Consider the following 16529-nt stretch of genomic DNA (forward strand, 5'->3'; position numbering starts at 1 on the left):
AGAATATATATATATATATATAAGTCAGTGACATGTATTATATTCTTAACGAGTCAATAATTCAAAAGTCGTTGGAAGCAAAAATTGTGCGATTAAGTACTACATCCACAGTACTACAATACAAAAATCAAAGGAACAAAAACTCACGCATGCATGATCGTTGCGCAATTGGGGACCGATACCTATGATGTTCACTCGAGACGATGAAGTGGAGCTTCGCCGTGGAACAAAAAATATCGCAATATTAAGCTGCGTACCGAACAATTGTTCACTTCGAATATACATACCAGCTGTCAATCGGCATCGTTTGAATGTTTCGATCGAGTCTCGTTTTGTTATACTTCCACTCCTACACCCTTTGCGCTGCACGCGCGAATAACGTATACGAGACAAGACAATAATTTTTTTTTTTTTTCTGTAATCAACACTCCGACCAATTCGTTCTTTGTTTCAAGACGAATTTAATTCTATTTTTATAATTAGACGTGCATGTAGAAAAAACTAATGTTTCGAAACACCTTGTTTTTCGACATTTCAATGTAGGATCGAAACAGCGTGAACAATTTTAGCTACGACTTGTTATATTCTTATGTGAACGACAAACACGTCAAATGACCGGTTGAACTGTTCAAACGATGTTCATTTCAACTGAGCGACTATTATAAACTAAATTCATAATTCTACACAATTATTAACGGAAAAAACGAGTGTGGCGAGAGTGCGAGAAGGAAACTTTTCCCTCGATATTACCGATCGTATGTGTGTGATACATTGTTAAATACGCGGATTCGCTCAGTACGTGACGATTTCGCAATTGTACTATTATCACTATTATTAAATGATAATTATTAGTTATTACGAAAAAAAAAAAACATGATAACTGCGAAAATTGTTTGTTATGTCGAAACAGATAGAGTTTATCACATTTGAGGGTTGTCGTAAATGATGTACCAGTATATCCATAACATGTCTTGTTTTTTAATCCCTAAAAAGTTGTCTATTTTACAAGTTGCACGATAAAAGTGTTTCGACACGCTGGAAATGGTGCTTCGAACCTCGTCATGGCTAAGTTACGAAATGCCAAATGCTTCATTATTTGTCATTATAAATCGCGATATCGTGTAAAACAAAAGACTATCGTCATTGACAACAAATTTTCACCTAAATATTTTTGCAACCAACTTTTGGTCCCGGTAATCGAAACTTACGATGACGTTTATCCAATACAATGAAAACATTTCGTTTTTACAAATGACTCACTAGATTTGTTAAAAATTTACGTTACATTTTTCACGCAATGATGAAAAAATAGTCGTTTTGAAAAACGCTATACGAAAAATTGTCAGGTCCATACAAAATTAGCTTATTGTCATTCTCAACACTCGGACAACAATAATAATTGAATACGTAATTCATACATCTGACAAAGGTAAAACTAACGAATTGTTATTTGTAATCACTAAAAAAACGTAAAATTGGTACGAGCTGATACCAAACATGAACATCGCGAAGAGCGAAAAATTTAGTGAAGCCATGAAGGCTCGTTCGTGCAATTGTGTTCAGCCACTCGATGGAAGTTAATGTGGACGCTTGCAGTATTTTTTGTGCAGACCTACTGTTTCGAACGTTACTTGAGTACATTGATTTATTGTTTTACAACCTTCACGTTTACGTGACGCTATAGGAAAAACACGAGGACATTAATTATCAGACAAATGTTTTTTGTACAACTGAATGCCTTTATTCATTTAGCTTTGAAGTTTTTTTTTTTCTCACTGCCTCTCGAAGAAAATTCGCATTCGCACACTTTTATCGATTATCAAAAAAAAAAATCTGACTTTTTGGATGATCAAAGCATAGATGTTTGGTTGGATTTTTTTTCCACGGAATTTAATAATATCATTCTATGCGTGCTGTTGTACTGCATTAGAAATTTGTTACTATAGTAAGGATAAATGGTTCTCAAACATCATGACCAGATATTCGTTTGCTTATTTGTTTTGATCAGATAAGTGCTTTGTAACAATAAAATAAAAAAAAAAAATGAAAAAGCAACAGGCCTGCAAAAACGAAATGGTTGTTCCGCTTTTCAGACAGTCATGTATGCCGTATCACTTTGCAGTCTTTGCACGCGCTTCTTTTGTACATATATGTGTGAAAAAATATACATCTTCTTTGCAGACATAATAAAACTCCTTGTTTCAACTTGCTTTCTTCGTCACGGCTACTTTCATTTCTTCGTTTGATACCTCACCATAATACATATTCTACATTTGAATTCAGTGCAGCATGAATGTGGTGAATCTCGCTATGCTTTGTTCTTTCTTTATACAAGATTTTTTTCTTTTTCTAAGGTACATTAACAATATACACCTTTCCGAGATCTGTTGTGTTTCAAAATTAACTATTAAATGAGTATGTATCTTAACTCGCACAAAAAGATTTTATGGATTATATTACAATGATTAGACTTAATAATTCAAGCATGAGCAAAGTGTACTAAAAATGTATCAGCATATCATTGCATGTAAATACATTAATCAATTTTATACCATAAAAATAACACAAAACCTGATTATGCTGTCGATACTTAAACTATAGATAGTTGTCATAACGACAAGTAATTTTTTTTCAAGTCCAACAAAGTGTTAGTAATTATTATTAAGGGTGTCAAGTAGTGATATTTAAATCACTTCCGGTGGTTCACGCCACATCTAAAATCTAGAGTAATAATTTCAAAAAAAATATCTATTAACTGGTTGGAACTCGCCTCTACTTACCGACATAAATACCGACATTTTATAGTACTTTTTTCAGTAATCATTAGCAATTTTAACATGAAGTACGATAATTTCAACAAGTGAAAAATATTAATTTTCTATTCGTGTATGATACATGATATTTCACTTTCAGGTTTCAGTTGAATGAAATAGTGGATTCCATAGCGAAGGAATATCGTTTTTTCTAATTTTATTACGAATTTAAAAATTTCAATATATTACATTCACATGTAAACATTGGAAGAAACATTCAAACCCAAATAGTTGTTTTATAAGTCGTCATTATAGTCTACACAATGAAAATATTGAGTGTGCTGACAAATTTTTCTTGGTGATATAAAAATTGCAATTTTCGAAGTATTAAAAAAAAAGTCACTACTTAAAAATTAAATACATCAAACAAAAATATTAAATTAGTACCAAAGCAATAAGCAGGCATTGAAAATATTAAAATCGAAAAATTTCCAAGCACACTCAACTACTCCCGTTGTTACTTAACACATCTTGGAGTGTTAAAGCTTCTGAGAACTTTGTTACAAAAATCATAAAAACTATAACAAGCGTTCAATGTTTTGTAAGAAAAGAGTAAGATACAAATATTTGCACATAGTTGAATCAAAGTCTATATATAATATATATACAATAAACAAAAATCGTTATTTTTGTAAAAAAAAAAAAAAAAAAGAAGAAGAAGATACCATCGGCACACATCCAGTTACGGCCACGTGATCTTTTGGCGCTTTGTGAGCCCTTCCTCTGCTGAATCCTGAAATAAATGTTTTGTCTTGATGTAAGCGACTCAAACAATTGACGTGCATAACTCATTAAAGCAGCAAAACAATAAAAATCTTAAATACGTGATTGATTTACCTCGTCCTCTTCGACTGTTCGTTTCAAACCATTTTTGGCCAGTGAAGAATTTGTGAGTCGTGTGTTTTCCATCTCTGATGCACAGTCAGACACGACATCAGATGACGATTTTAGCCTTTTACAAGCAGACACATTATCATTCGAGTTGTTGAGACTAGTTATCGTAGATCTGCAATAAAAACCATCAATGAAATTATGCTGGCGTCAAGAAAAAAGAAACTATAAAACAAATACATGGACATATAAACTGTAATAAACTGAATGAATACTTACTATGTAAATGGTAAGCTTTAGAAAACCATTTCTACATGGCTATGGATATCTTTTGTATCCAAAAACAACTCAAAACTACAGAATAAAAAAAAAAAATTCAAAAAACTTACTCATACAGTTTTGTGTCCGCCTCGATGGCCGTAGGAATTTTTCTGTGTAACCTGAGCTCGCTTAGCCTTTTTCCAAAGCACTTGGCTTCGTTGTACTTCCTCTGGGGCAACGGCATTGCCAGCCTTTTGAACATCCCAATCAGATCTGATTTTTTATATTTCTTCAAGTCCAACAAATCGATACACCTCTGCAACAATTAATACAAAACTGTCTCAACTTTTCTTGACAATTCACCTATTATTTTCCATTCCAATAAAAGGAAACGTGAGACACTGTTTATTGTTTTAATATGTAACCCTTTCACTGAACATCATTATGGTGTGCACACCTACCCTATTTAAATGATCCATCAGTGCCGTCTCCGAGAGCGATTCAGGATTCACTAGGTGCCGGATTTCCGGTGACATTTTTCTCTCTCAGCTTGTCCGTCGAATTTTGTTAATGAACTTATTTAACAATTGTGCTTTAATTGTTTGTTCTGTTGTACCTCAAAAACACCGGGAAATGAAATTTGAAAAAAAAAAAAAACTGAGAAATGGGTATACAGCTGAGAACCTATAGATAAAAGGGAAAGAGAGTGGGAGGTGTAATATATTTTTCCAGCTGATTTTGTTTAACTTTTGAACTTGCAAAAATGCATCGCAATCTGATCGCAGTTTTCGGAGCGATATGTGTTTATGTATTATGTGATGGTTTCCGTGTCCTTCCGTTTCCGTCCTTCGTCGGTAACAACACCACATACAAACAATTGGGCGAATTTTCCACGTTCGTGAACGTGCAGCGTCAAATACTCTAGTGTCCAACCAATTTCTGTTAATCCTTAAAAAATGAGCATCCATCGAAATTATTAGATAATTATACATCATGAAAGCCACTATACTAATAGTATATTGAAAACTAAATAATTTATAAAAGCAACGTACAATGAAAAAAATATTTGTGTGTAAACGTACCTTTAAGTTTGTCTCAACCTAACCTATAAGGTGAGTGGGTGGGTGGAAGAGTGGAACGTTGGATTTCCATTGTTTTTCCCCCGAATCTTTTCGGTTCCGTGAAATACCTTAAATGGATAATAAATAATTTTTACACCACGCAGATGAGCCCAGAGTGTGAGGAACAATGCTGGTCATTTGGAAGAACAGGTAGTAGTTTATATTCATTTTATCATCATTGAGCCAAGACTAGTTCATTTTTTTTTTTTTATTGGAATAATAAAGTGAGTAAGAAAAATAATTTGAAAAACTCAAGGCTTCCTTTTCTCTTTTTGCCTGCAGGTGTAGATTGCAAGTAGTTTGACTACAATTGTTAAAACAAAGGACATGATGTCGAGCACAGACGGGCTGTTCGAGAGCATGGGCGACCTCGTCAGCTGGTGCTGGGAATACGCCACGGAGATATCCTGCCAGGTGCTCATAGCGTTGACAGCCTACGTGGGGGTGTGCGTTTTTCTTTACTACCTGATGAAACACGTGGACCACAGGGCCTGGCAATTGCCAGGACCTCCTGCTAGGCTTCTGCTGGTCACTGCTCATCCAGACGACGAGGTCATGTTCTTTGGACCAATGATCTATTGGCTTACCCAATCTAGTCAAGTGTATCTGCTCTGCATGTCCATAGGTAGGTCTTATCATCTTGAGGCAATTTTCGTTTGGGTACTTGTTGATTTTGTTGTTTTCACTTCTAGGTGGCGATATGCAGAGGAAGGAAGAACTCTGGGCATGTGCAAAGAGGCTGGGTATTCCTGAGGCTAATGTTACTATAATGATGTGGGTGTTAAAGAAAATATTTTAATGCAAGGCAATGGATACTGATTATTATTATTATTTTTTTTTTATTCAAAGGTGTACTGAGTTACCTGATAATCCTGCAGTCCAGTGGCCCGAAGAAATAGTCGCTGAGACTGTCTTGCATCACGTGGAAAGTTGTAAAATCGACGCTGTGGTGACCTTCGACAAGCATGGCGTCAGCAAGCACAAAAACCATATCTCTCTCTATTTTGCCATTGCTTCGTTGTGCATTGAAAAGAAAGTACCCACATGTAAGTACACTGGCTGTTCTTGAACGTTTTTGCATGCCAAAATAGTTTTTAATTCAATCACGTAAACAGTGTGATGGAGGTAAACGATCAACTTGATGACCACGCTTTTTGTATACTTTGCTTACGAACGCAACAAACGATGCATGAAAAAAATAGTTGACATAACAATTCATTAGTTATAGTCAACTCGAAAAGATAAAAAAAAAAATTTGGATGATATTTCTGTTTTCAGGAAACAAAAGTCGATTAGAACTACATAGTTAAAAAAAACATTGGTTTCAGATTGTAAATTGTATACACTTGAGTCTGTAAATATATTTCGTAAATATACGCAACTGTTGGACCTGCCCGTCAGCTTACTAACAGCTTCTTACTGGTACCTGATAACTTATCAACATCGACCTTACATTCAAGTACGTAATGATACAATTTTTTACGATTTACGTTGTATGGATAACAAGATTCAACAATGAAATTTTTTTAGAATGCCATGAAGGCCCACGAATCGCAATACGTGTGGTTCCGCAAGTTGTACATGATATTTTCTCGATACACTCTACTCAATACTCTCCACGAAGTCAATTTACTCGATCTCGAGTTGGACCTTCAACTTGATGATGACGACTGATGCTGTACAGACGTGTACATCGACTCACATTGTATATATTTAGATGAATTCATTTGTTTACCAAAATCATTGAAAAAAAAAAAAAAAAAAATTGAATTACTATGTACGATATTCAAAATTAACAAATCTGTTATTCTTTTAAAGATTAATTCAAAAGACGTTTTTTCAATAAAATGATTTTTGTTACAAAAAACATGTACTCTTTTTCCTATTTTATACATGGAATTTCTCTGTCATTATAGTTTACAGCTAAATAATTAATGGATAGAAGAGGAAAATTTAAGGAGCAATTGTGAGGTCAAAGAAATGCAAACTGGAGATAAATTTTCTTTTATTCTCTTACCAACGCTAGCTTACACGTTTGCTTTAGTACTTGCAAATCAAGTGAAAGGTTACAATTTAACGAACAATTGATTTACTTTTTTAAAGCTCAACACCTCTTGGTTAATTGTAACCCTACCTTGGCATACCAATGTTTTCATTTTAAATAGTTAATTTTATTAAATTAGACCATTTTTTTAGAACTACACATCTTAAAGCGAGTCTCGTCTTTGATTGAGCATCAAGTTTAGTAAAATTTGGCACGTCTTTATGTATACTCTATGCAAATGAAACATACTATTTATAATATTGTCACTGGAGGAAATACTTTTTGACGTAAGCTTCTGGCCTGAGATTCGCCCAAGCAACCTTTTGATCAGAATATAACTGTAAATTGCTTTGAAAACTTTGTATAACAAAACGTAAGAAAATGGAACAGAATACATTTTTTTTGTTAATATATTAACTAACTAATACAAGTAAGAAAGATGTTTTTTTGTTGAACACTAAATAGAACGCTCTGAAAAATTCAGTCGATTTTCTCTCAAGACAAAAAACGTTCGTGACTGCATACACCAAAATTTGTATGCATTGATCTTAACAAATTATAAAGTACAAAGTATAAATATTTGTATGAAAAACCATTACAAAGTATTCTGTCGAAGTCTAATACAATCACGTAATAGAATAATTGTATAGCCTATGAGTACTTGAGTGATTCATTTTCATTAAAGACGCAAATTGAGTAGAAAAATAAGAAGAATCGAACTGATTGCTCATGGAATGTCTTGCAAGATCGATCAGCGCTTATTGTGATTGTTTTCCTTAGCGCTTCCTTTTTTTTTTTTTTTTTTTTTCATTTTTAATACTGAACACAGAAAATCACGTATTTTTGCTTTGTGCCGTCAACGCTTTATTTTTTTTTCATGTGCACTCTTTGATTCTCTTCTTGTGTAATTTGTGCAAACTTATTACTTCGGGGCGTGACATTATACTTAATAAAGAACATATTTACGAGCAAGCGAATGATTTTTTTGATGTTTATAGTAGGCCATCAGGTAAACAGCCTTCCATCGAACGACAAGAGTAGTCTTGAAACACTTGTGCAACATTATTTTATCTTAAAATCTAAGATGAACGCATTTGTGTAATACATGTAAATGTATCTACATATATATATTTATATATATAATTTTTTTATTTTTGTACATTGTACGATAAACTTTAGAGTGAATTTAATAGATACAATATATAATTTATAGACACAAGAATCTTTAAGACTCGGAAATCTTGAAAAATCTCATTTTGATTTTATGCGAATCAGTCGACATTTTGTAAATTTAGTTTATCAAAACAAGCAATTTTTTGTACATTTTTAAATTATCTTATTATTCTTTACATAAGTTTTTCGACTTTTCAAAATTTCGAAGCATAACAGCCCTACTGAGAAAAGCATAAAACTAATGTGTACTAACCCAGTGAAATTCTGTAAAAAAATTTTTTACCACAATCAAGTAAATGGTATTGTTTTCCTTCAACATTGGCATACACGAAAATCTTTGGTAACTTTTTTTTTCACGGTATCCACTGTGTTAGTAACAATTGATTTTCATTTTTTCTCAGAAGATATAAAAGTCCTTTATCACTAATCGAGTAATTTAATAATTTTTTCGTTTGGTTTTGCCACTAATAACACCACAATTATAACAAAAATTGCATTTAATGCTACACTGTAAAGAAAATACTCAGTTGGTGTAAAAGAACCTTTTTGTCTTTTTTTATTTATTTAATGTTACCTTAATGTAAGAAAAAAATAAAAAATAACCAGCAGCATTTGAGACACATTCACATGGTGCTATAGACACATATAAAGAATCGCAGATTAATGGACGGCATAGTGTGTTCCCGCAAGATCCTCAGGTCGTTATTCGTTTAAAGTAAGCACTGCAACATTTAGTGATAGTCGATACCACGGATAGCTAAAGAGATATACTATATTAAAGATACTATCCCTCCAGTGTTTCTATGTACCCGATGCAACAGAAGTTACAACATGTTAGTGCCATGTTGGAGAGATCGTACAATCACTAAGTGGCGAGTCGACTTTTCTTCCACCGCGAGCTGACGTGGGCGTATCTGAGCCTAATTATACACCTTTTGAAGTTTTCTCAAGTGCTAAATGAGAAAATACCAATTTAAAGCATAAATTTATATATTTACTGCTTATTCTACAGTTGAGTATTCGTACTGTTTGTAGGCCAAGATTTCTATTGTAAATACTGTTATAATCAGAGAACGCGTATTCCAGCAACGGTACTTGACGATATTTATAAAGGAGTCGATATAGTATTGCTAAAAAATGTACCTGTATGACTTTTTTTAACCGTTCGATTGATTGAGAGTTTTTTGTTTGTGTATGTATGTATCCTAAAATGTTTGTACTCTAATTGCGTACCGAGTCTAAATGGTACTATGGCCATTGAATATAATTATCAATATTATAATCATTGCATTAAAGTGAAAGTCAAAAAAATCTACATCGTAAGTAGGTACTCAGAAATACGCCCAGACCAGTTTCTCGTCGACTCGTTGGCTCTCGCGGGTGAACAGATAGCGCGCTCGCGGGCATGCGTACACAGATAAGGGAAAAAAGATGACCGGGACCGTAATCAATCAGGTGTGCAAGTAATCGAATCTCCAAAACCACCTGATGATTTCTAAAGGGAATTTATGGCGAAGATCTCGCGGGCCGTATCCTAAAACCTGCCCTTGCCGAGGGTATCCATGCGTCCGCCGGACTGCGGGGAGTCGGGTACGCCGGGCTCTTGCAGATACTGCAGCTCCTGGAGCTCCTGAAACTTCTCGTGGTCCCGTATGTGCGCGTAATTCGCCGAAAGACACATCAGGAAGTGCAAGAGGCTCAGGATCACGAGGATCGAAGCTACGGTCGCGAGGATGAACATCACCTCGGCCTTCTCGACGTAGTCCTTGCAAAAGAGCTTCACCTCCTGTGAGCCGCAGATCTCCATGTCCTCGTTTCTCACGTAGTCGGGGAAAAGGAATTCTTGAATGAAAAAAAATTACATGTACATTAATGATTTGTTATCATGGTAGAGATCATGCAATTATTTTTTGTGAATCAAATAATTACTGTATGGTTTCAAATCAATGCAGTCCTCGAAAGCCCGAACTCGAGGATTCATGCAGAAGCCCCAGAAAATCGAGAAGGTCAGAGTGATGATGATCAAAAACGCAAACATCAAGAGCCACAAGATATGCATGATGTAGGCGATGGTCATGAACTGCAACAACAAGGAAACATTTTCAAATTAGCAAAAACCAGAATCGAAAAACTATCGATGTAAAGAACATTAGTTGACTATATTGCTGTTTTTTTTTTCTTCTTTAAAGCTCAATCCGCAAACTAATACCACAAAAAACGAGAATTTCCAGTCGACTCGGTGTGGATCAAAGTAACACAATCCCAAAGCTATGAAATTACAAACGAAATATCATATGGCTCGCTTGATTGGGTAACTTGTCCCATATGGCATCAAGTAAGATCAAGTTGTTTATTCACACAAAGATTCGACTATATACTAACCACGGCACAGGAGATGCGTCCGCCAACGCGGGTCCTCCAGGCCCTGTAGACCTTGGTTCTGGTGGCACCAGTGGCCAGACATCCGACGCAGAGGATCATGAAGCCAAGGGCGGCCATGCTCGCACCTATTACCGAGAAGATCATCTGAAGGGGCTCCAGGCAGTTGAGGCGCAGGTGGAACACCTCGTTCAGCATCAGAGTGCTCAGGGTGGCGCCTCGGAACATGCTGGCGCAGAACACGCCCACGCCTAGGCAGCACATTATCGTCGCTATGAGGGTCGCGTACGGCACCCGGCCCATGCAGTCGTTGCACATGTTACCTGGAACAAGAGAATTTTTCTCATTCATTTCATTGTATTCTTTTTTTTGCGTTCGAGTGTGTAAAATCGAGTTTTTCGCCCAGTACGTGAAATGCCATTTACTACGCACGGGTGTGGAAAAATAATTTTTTATCCTAATAATATTTTGGGTTGCTTTTGTTCATTTTTTTTTACACATAATGTTAAGAATTTGATGAACCTAGACTAAAAAACCAGTAACTACAAATATCCGTCCGAAATTAAAAAACTATCATGAAGTTCCAGAAAAAAAAACTTTTACAAGTTTCATTTACATAATATGTTATCGTGGTAGTGATTGCCCTTTAAAATTTGCATGTAACTTTAAATTATACACGGAGAGACTACTTAAAAAAATGCACACAAGTGAAAACTTTTTTTTTTTTCACAGTTTTTTAATACATTAAAATATTACGCGTTTGAAGTCCCATGTCTCTCGGAAAAAATGAATAAAGATACATCCGAACAACTGGGCTGAGACATATGAGCCGATGTGCAGTACATCTGCAGCAGTAGAAGAGGTAACGCAAGCAGTGAAAAGCAAAAAACGATGTCAACAGCCGTAAGTGCAAGCTTTTCTTGTACCTACTCGACTGCGTTTCAAACGGTCATTGTTCATCCAATTTGAAAGGGGACAATCTGCGCTGAATAAAAATCATATACTTAGTAAAAAAAAAAAACACGTTTTCACAAACCCTTAGATACGTTTTTTTTGTTTTTTGCAACGAAACGTCACCGACGAATGGTGCAGGACAATACCTACTTAAAACACTCCTACAGTTTTCAAGTAATAAAAAAAATTGGAACCTTTGAATGAATAAAACTCGTGAACCAACTAGTTTATAATGGGATAAATGGCGTGGAAAAACCATTTTCACAATGAAATTTTCATAGCTTAAAATACGCTTGCACACATCATATCCACCCAAGCTAGTAAGTATAATTGACGTGTGAATCATATTGCAGAAAATATTCCAGAATCAATCACCAACAAAGTTTTTTTTTTTTTTTTTTGCCGCGAATAATCAAATGTAATCCAAGAGATATAATAAGTATTTCACGTATTTAATAGCAGTCCATTAATTGAATAAGGATTTTTCCTCTGTTCTTCCCTCGAGTTGAGAACCCCTGCTAGCTCTCCAGCTTCATGTAACATCAAGTCACAATAAGTTTCATACATGCAGGTATAATATGGCAAACACTAAAACAGACCACACTTTTTCTAAACTCTGACCCATTTAAACCGAGACACTCACTGTCCTTGTCCGCCAAGTAGTCAGCGTGCAAGCTGTACTCTGAAAATCTATCAGAACTATCACACCTTCTCCTGAGAGGCATCGCACTGATGCTAGAACGTGTGCGCCTTGCCATGATCACAGAACCGACTGACCGCGCGCTACTTCATCCGAGTGTATAGATACCTATGCTACTCATTCATTCACGCATCAGCACTGAGAGTAAAAAAAAAAAAAAAGGTAAAACCACATGAGCAGTCGTGCGTGGACGTGTGGCCACCGACTGAGGAGAGGAAGAGCTTTGGAGCTCGGCCGACTAACTCACATGGCTCGCATCAAAGAGCAAACACAAATAACAGGTTGTTGATAAGATAACGAGTTTAATCTATAATTTTTTTTTTTTTTTTTTTTTCTTCCTCCGTTCGTCAAAACGGATTATCTGCTGCAGTTTGGCTCCCACAGCTTTCTGAACTCCTGGTAGCTTTTAGTACATCTTTGTCCAACTTTAATTTATTCTAACGACAATTATTTATTGACGATTCGAACAATTGATGATTGAACTGCGAGAATCCATCACGTTTTCTTTGTTCAGTTTACTTATTACATGGGGAATCATTGATGATGCGTCAATTGGATGGGCGTGACATCATGGCAGGCGTGGGGATAAATTATTTCGGATTACTGGCTGCGTAAAGGTTGAGTTACACTTGGAAAATAAAAATTACGAGCGTTACGGTTGGATTACCATTTCATATCACCTGTTATTTTGGATACTCTTTTATAAGTATATATCATCATGTACTTTTCAAAAACATGTATGAATCATGTGAAGCATGAAATGTTTTTTAAGGTACCGTCAACGTGTTTAGTGTACTTGGGGCCATTAATCAGCTGTAAGCAAATTAATGACTTTATTCTCAAGAATGCCCATGTGAGAGGTCAACAGTGCAAAAGAGCAACTTAAAATCACTGCTGGAAAGACTGAGACAGATAAGATATGTACCAATCACTGGTACTGGGTATCTACCAAAAATGACCTTGGGCATAAGGGATACAGATTTAGAGATATACTTATTAAAATACCGTATGTAGGTATTTCGTCCCTTAATTTTAACCAAAAATTACTATCGTGATATTTAAACTTTAACTGATCAAAACGTTATACCAACAAAATAATGGATTTTGTTTTAATGAGATAGCAAGAAAGATTAATTGCAAAAATTTCAAGAGAGGCATACTTTAATTAAAAGTTGAAAGTACAAATTTGTAGGTGATAATTGCAAGAAATTTATGAAGGGCAAACAATTTCGGATACAGGTCATGGAATTTAATTTAGAAAATTTGTGTTAATTAATGTGCATTGCTGATAACCATACAATGATGATTGACCTTCTTCTCGGAATAAGTATACTACATAGATGTATGCGAGTTCTAGTTACGTTTACACAAGTAATGAATATGGATGTAAAAATTTGTAAATAATTAGTAAATATTATCAACCAACGCATTTAACATCTTTGACGAACATAGCATTAATGTTATATAATGTTATGAAATTCAGAAATGTAAATTTTGCTAATTGAAAAAGTCAAACCCATCACAATTTACATGGTGAATGTAATTTAAATTATATGATCAATATTTCTACAACCAGATAACTTCTTGCAAATATAGTTACCCAGAAAAAAGGGGACCTCCACCCAAGGGAAGTTTTATTGATCATCCAATTGTATTCTGAATGTTGCTATAGAGATCACCTAAAATATTCATCACAAAAGGGAAGCCATACTTATACCTATCGTTTGTTGGACTGAAACACTTAACATTTACTGCGTTCATACATGAAATTAGGGTAGTTAAACTCTTACAACGGTCAATGCATAAAAAAGTACATTCTAAATTTTCAAAAAATATACAGACCACGTAAAAAAAATATCAGGACAATCACTTACTTATATGTGGGTACAATAAACAGAGACATATAAACAAGATTAACCCCTTATCTCGATCTCTTTGGAAACATAAATAATTAAACTCACTTAGTTTTGAAAAAAATCCACTCTTTAATGATAGTAAACAAACCCATCACGAGTATATATATATATAAATATACATCCTAAAACAAACGAGAGCAAGTGCATCCTACAGGAAAGGGGTGTATTAAGCAAGTGTATAATTATGTACATATTTGCACTAAAAAACATATGGACTCACCCATGGTTGGGCCTCTTTCTTCCTCGTTGTAGGTGTCCGTTGATCAGAACCAGCACCTCGTCTTTTCTTCAAGTAAAAGAGTATCGCGCGGTGTGTATCAGTGTACCTGTAATGTCCTTTTGTGGATGAAGTCTCTCCCCTTCTCCTGATGTCAGAGAGCTACACGTTCATCAGCCGTGTTGAATGAGTGGAAACGGGCGTAAACTCCAAGAAATCGACTTTTCCTAGTATACGTATGTCCGTGCGACTTTCTTTTACCTTTTTCCAAAACAATGATGAGACACGAAGTTACGAGACTTTGAAGTTAGAACGTCCGTGACGTAGACGCGTCCATATGGGTAAGTTTATGCGACTTGCACGGTGTCCAGTGTCCACCAAGGAGATGATGTTGTGCACTGTGTACTGTTCAGCTCGCCTAAAGTAACACTGTCAGTAACCGTCGAACCCACCGATCGAAGTGTATGTACCTACTGCGTCTTGGGCAACTTGGGGGTCTTGTCTCTTGTCTTGCCTCTTGCCTCTTGGTCTTGGGCAGGTGGTGGTGTGTACTGTGTAGTACCTATATCTGATAGGTGTAGTACATAAAAAAGGTACAGGGTACGTTAGATATACACGCGCCAATCCAATGCCATCAATGCACATTGCACGACACCTTCTCTCATGGGCGGTAAATACAGTATAACCTTCCCAAGCGGAAATTTTTTTTGTGATTAAGTTACGAAAAAAAAATAATAACAAATAGTAATATTTTATTAAGTCCAGATTTGAGACTATAATAAAATTTAATAAGTATGCTGAAAAGTATACCGTGCGTTCCTTATGCCATAAAATAATCGTTGGCCATAAGAAGCGGTTGATTTGCAGTTTCTCCCGTATAATTTACGAAAAGGGCTATTTTTTAAAGCTGTTAAGATGTTAAACACACAAAAAATTTATACTAAAAAAAAATTTTTTTCTCTTATCTCACAACTTTATTACCAGAGCAACAAAGTCCTGGAGCTTAATCTCTACATTTTTATTGCCACGAAAACACAAATACATTTTCTACTTATTTAAAAATCTGAAGTAGGATCTTTAAAGATTTCAGAGATTGCTGTGAGGGTACAATGAAAAGCTGATCTCTCACGTAATGGATTCTTTATTTGTCGATTTTGACGCTGCTGTTTCAATCTCGATAAATTTTCTGCCTCAGTTTCTTGACGCTTCAAATTGTATTCATTAGATACATATGAAGTTTTCTTTCCAATATACCCTTTTGCGACTATTGGCATGCTTACGACTTGTGTGACCCCTAAAGGCTATTTTCAGTCAACTTTGTTAAGTTCTAATATATTTGTTGGCAAGGTAGTTCGACGTCCGATGGCCCTAAAAAAGACCGGTGAGCTTCTTAATTTAACTCTTTCTTGACTGAAGTTAACAGCAATTGTGACTGCCTGCATACCTCAGGGTGATCTTCTCTGGCCTGCTGTTGAAAACCCAGACTGATCGGGAGAAAAATTACAAAGTCCGAAGCTTTGGGGCTAGTCGTAGTGCTCATCTTTCCCAACATCTCCCGGTATAACGTCGAAGACGTTAGTGTCTAAAGCACCTTTTTTATTTGCAGATTCAGTTGTTTTGGTGATCTTAGATGGGGAGATTGGTTAGTGATACTTGTCCAGTGGAGACTGTCCAGTTGGCTCAAGTTTTTTTTCCTTCATAGCTGTTATAGCTTTTCCCAGCGCAGACCTTAGAGAGGATCAGTGATTCCTGGTTAAATGCTTAGGGTCGAGAGGGTAATATAGGGTCGACGGTCACTGGGGTTCCCAGCCTTGCGAAGAACAACTCCTCAGGTGACGTCTGCTAGTGAATGGCTGACTTGGTTTAATAGTGCCCGTCTTAAGTTAATATAGTCTTTTAGTCGACGAATCGCTTCCGGAAATGGTAGTAAAAATGTATTTATTGGCAAGGTAGTTTACACTTAGGGGGATCCTAAAAAGAACCGATGAAATTGATGGTTAAGTATAGGGAACGTAAATGCTTACATTGGCCCTGAAAAGCCCCGCCTTATTATTATTCTTGATGATGGAGAGCCAGCTGCGGGTAGCTTGACTCTTACCCTCAATAGTTTCTGGGTATCT

At 35.7% G+C, this 16529-nt stretch overlaps 3 protein-coding genes across 6 annotated transcripts; 1 reads left to right on the forward strand and 2 right to left on the reverse strand.

Annotated features, from left to right (window-relative positions):
* Positions 1–3454: 3454 nt before the first annotated feature.
* LOC106644272 (uncharacterized) lies at positions 3455–4770 on the reverse strand. Its single transcript, XM_089597676.1, has 4 exons — positions 4367–4770; positions 4034–4221; positions 3651–3819; positions 3455–3546 (listed from the first exon to the last, which is right to left on the reverse strand). Exons 1-4 carry the CDS (start codon positions 4439–4441, stop codon positions 3496–3498), a joined length of 483 nt encoding a protein of 160 aa, XP_089453802.1. The 5' UTR covers positions 4442–4770; the 3' UTR covers positions 3455–3495.
* Positions 4756–6851, forward strand: PIG-L (phosphatidylinositol glycan anchor biosynthesis class L). 2 transcript variants are annotated; one of them, XM_089597675.1, is made up of 7 exons: positions 4756–5017; positions 5131–5176; positions 5309–5651; positions 5719–5800; positions 5876–6072; positions 6355–6485; positions 6557–6851. In XM_089597675.1, exons 3-7 carry the CDS (start codon positions 5354–5356, stop codon positions 6698–6700), a joined length of 852 nt encoding a protein of 283 aa, XP_089453801.1. In that variant the 5' UTR covers positions 4756–5017; positions 5131–5176; positions 5309–5353; the 3' UTR covers positions 6701–6851. The 2 variants fall into 2 exon arrangements, with proteins under 2 accessions (XP_089453801.1, XP_014215192.1); XM_014359706.2 differs by lacking the exon at positions 4756–5017 and having other exon boundaries at positions 5024–5176.
* Positions 6852–7014: 163 nt separating this feature from the next.
* On the reverse strand, positions 7015–14906 carry M6 (neuronal membrane glycoprotein M6). 3 transcript variants are annotated; one of them, XM_089597674.1, is made up of 5 exons: positions 14671–14906; positions 14413–14571; positions 10626–10945; positions 10173–10323; positions 7015–10085 (listed from the first exon to the last, which is right to left on the reverse strand). In XM_089597674.1, the coding sequence occupies exons 2-5, from the start codon at positions 14414–14416 to the stop codon at positions 9778–9780; spliced, it is 783 nt and encodes a 260-aa protein (XP_089453800.1). In that variant the 5' UTR covers positions 14417–14571; positions 14671–14906; the 3' UTR covers positions 7015–9777. The 3 variants fall into 3 exon arrangements, with proteins under 3 accessions (XP_089453800.1, XP_089453799.1, XP_014215188.2); XM_089597673.1 differs by having other exon boundaries at positions 14413–14906; XM_014359702.2 differs by lacking the exons at positions 14413–14571; positions 14671–14906 and adding an exon at positions 12220–12371.
* Positions 14907–16529: the final 1623 nt, after the last annotated feature.

Source organism: Copidosoma floridanum, unplaced genomic scaffold, assembly GCF_036245765.1.
Source record: "Copidosoma floridanum isolate Cflo_tuat_1 unplaced genomic scaffold, Cflo_Japanese_pri ptg000035l, whole genome shotgun sequence".
In the NCBI taxonomy this organism is placed as follows: Eukaryota; Metazoa; Arthropoda; class Insecta; order Hymenoptera; family Encyrtidae; genus Copidosoma; species Copidosoma floridanum.

Coding starts and splice junctions, on each gene's coding strand:
- LOC106644272 (XM_089597676.1), bottom strand. CDS start 4,441: ATGTCACCGGAAATCCGGCACCTAGTGAATCCTGAATCGCTCTCGGAG. Junction 4,222..4,366: donor TGATGGATCATTTAAATAGG/GTAGGTGTGCAC, acceptor TAATTGTTGCAG/AGGTGTATCGATTTGTTGGA. Junction 3,820..4,033: donor GCGGACACAAAACTGTATGA/GTAAGTTTTTTG, acceptor TTTTTATTGCAG/ATCTACGATAACTAGTCTCA.
- PIG-L (XM_089597675.1), top strand. CDS start 5,354: ATGATGTCGAGCACAGACGGGCTGTTCGAGAGCATGGGCGACCTCGTC. Junction 6,073..6,354: donor TGAAAAGAAAGTACCCACAT/GTAAGTACACTG, acceptor CATTGGTTTCAG/ATTGTAAATTGTATACACTT. Junction 6,486..6,556: donor AACATCGACCTTACATTCAA/GTACGTAATGAT, acceptor AAATTTTTTTAG/AATGCCATGAAGGCCCACGA.
- M6 (XM_014359702.2), bottom strand. CDS start 12,334: ATGGCAAGGCGCACACGTTCTAGCATCAGTGCGATGCCTCTCAGGAGA. Junction 10,946..12,219: donor CTACTTGGCGGACAAGGACA/GTGAGTGTCTCG, acceptor CTCTTGTTCCAG/GTAACATGTGCAACGACTGC. Junction 10,086..10,172: donor CATTGATTTGAAACCATACA/GTAATTATTTGA, acceptor TTTTCATTCAAG/AATTCCTTTTCCCCGACTAC.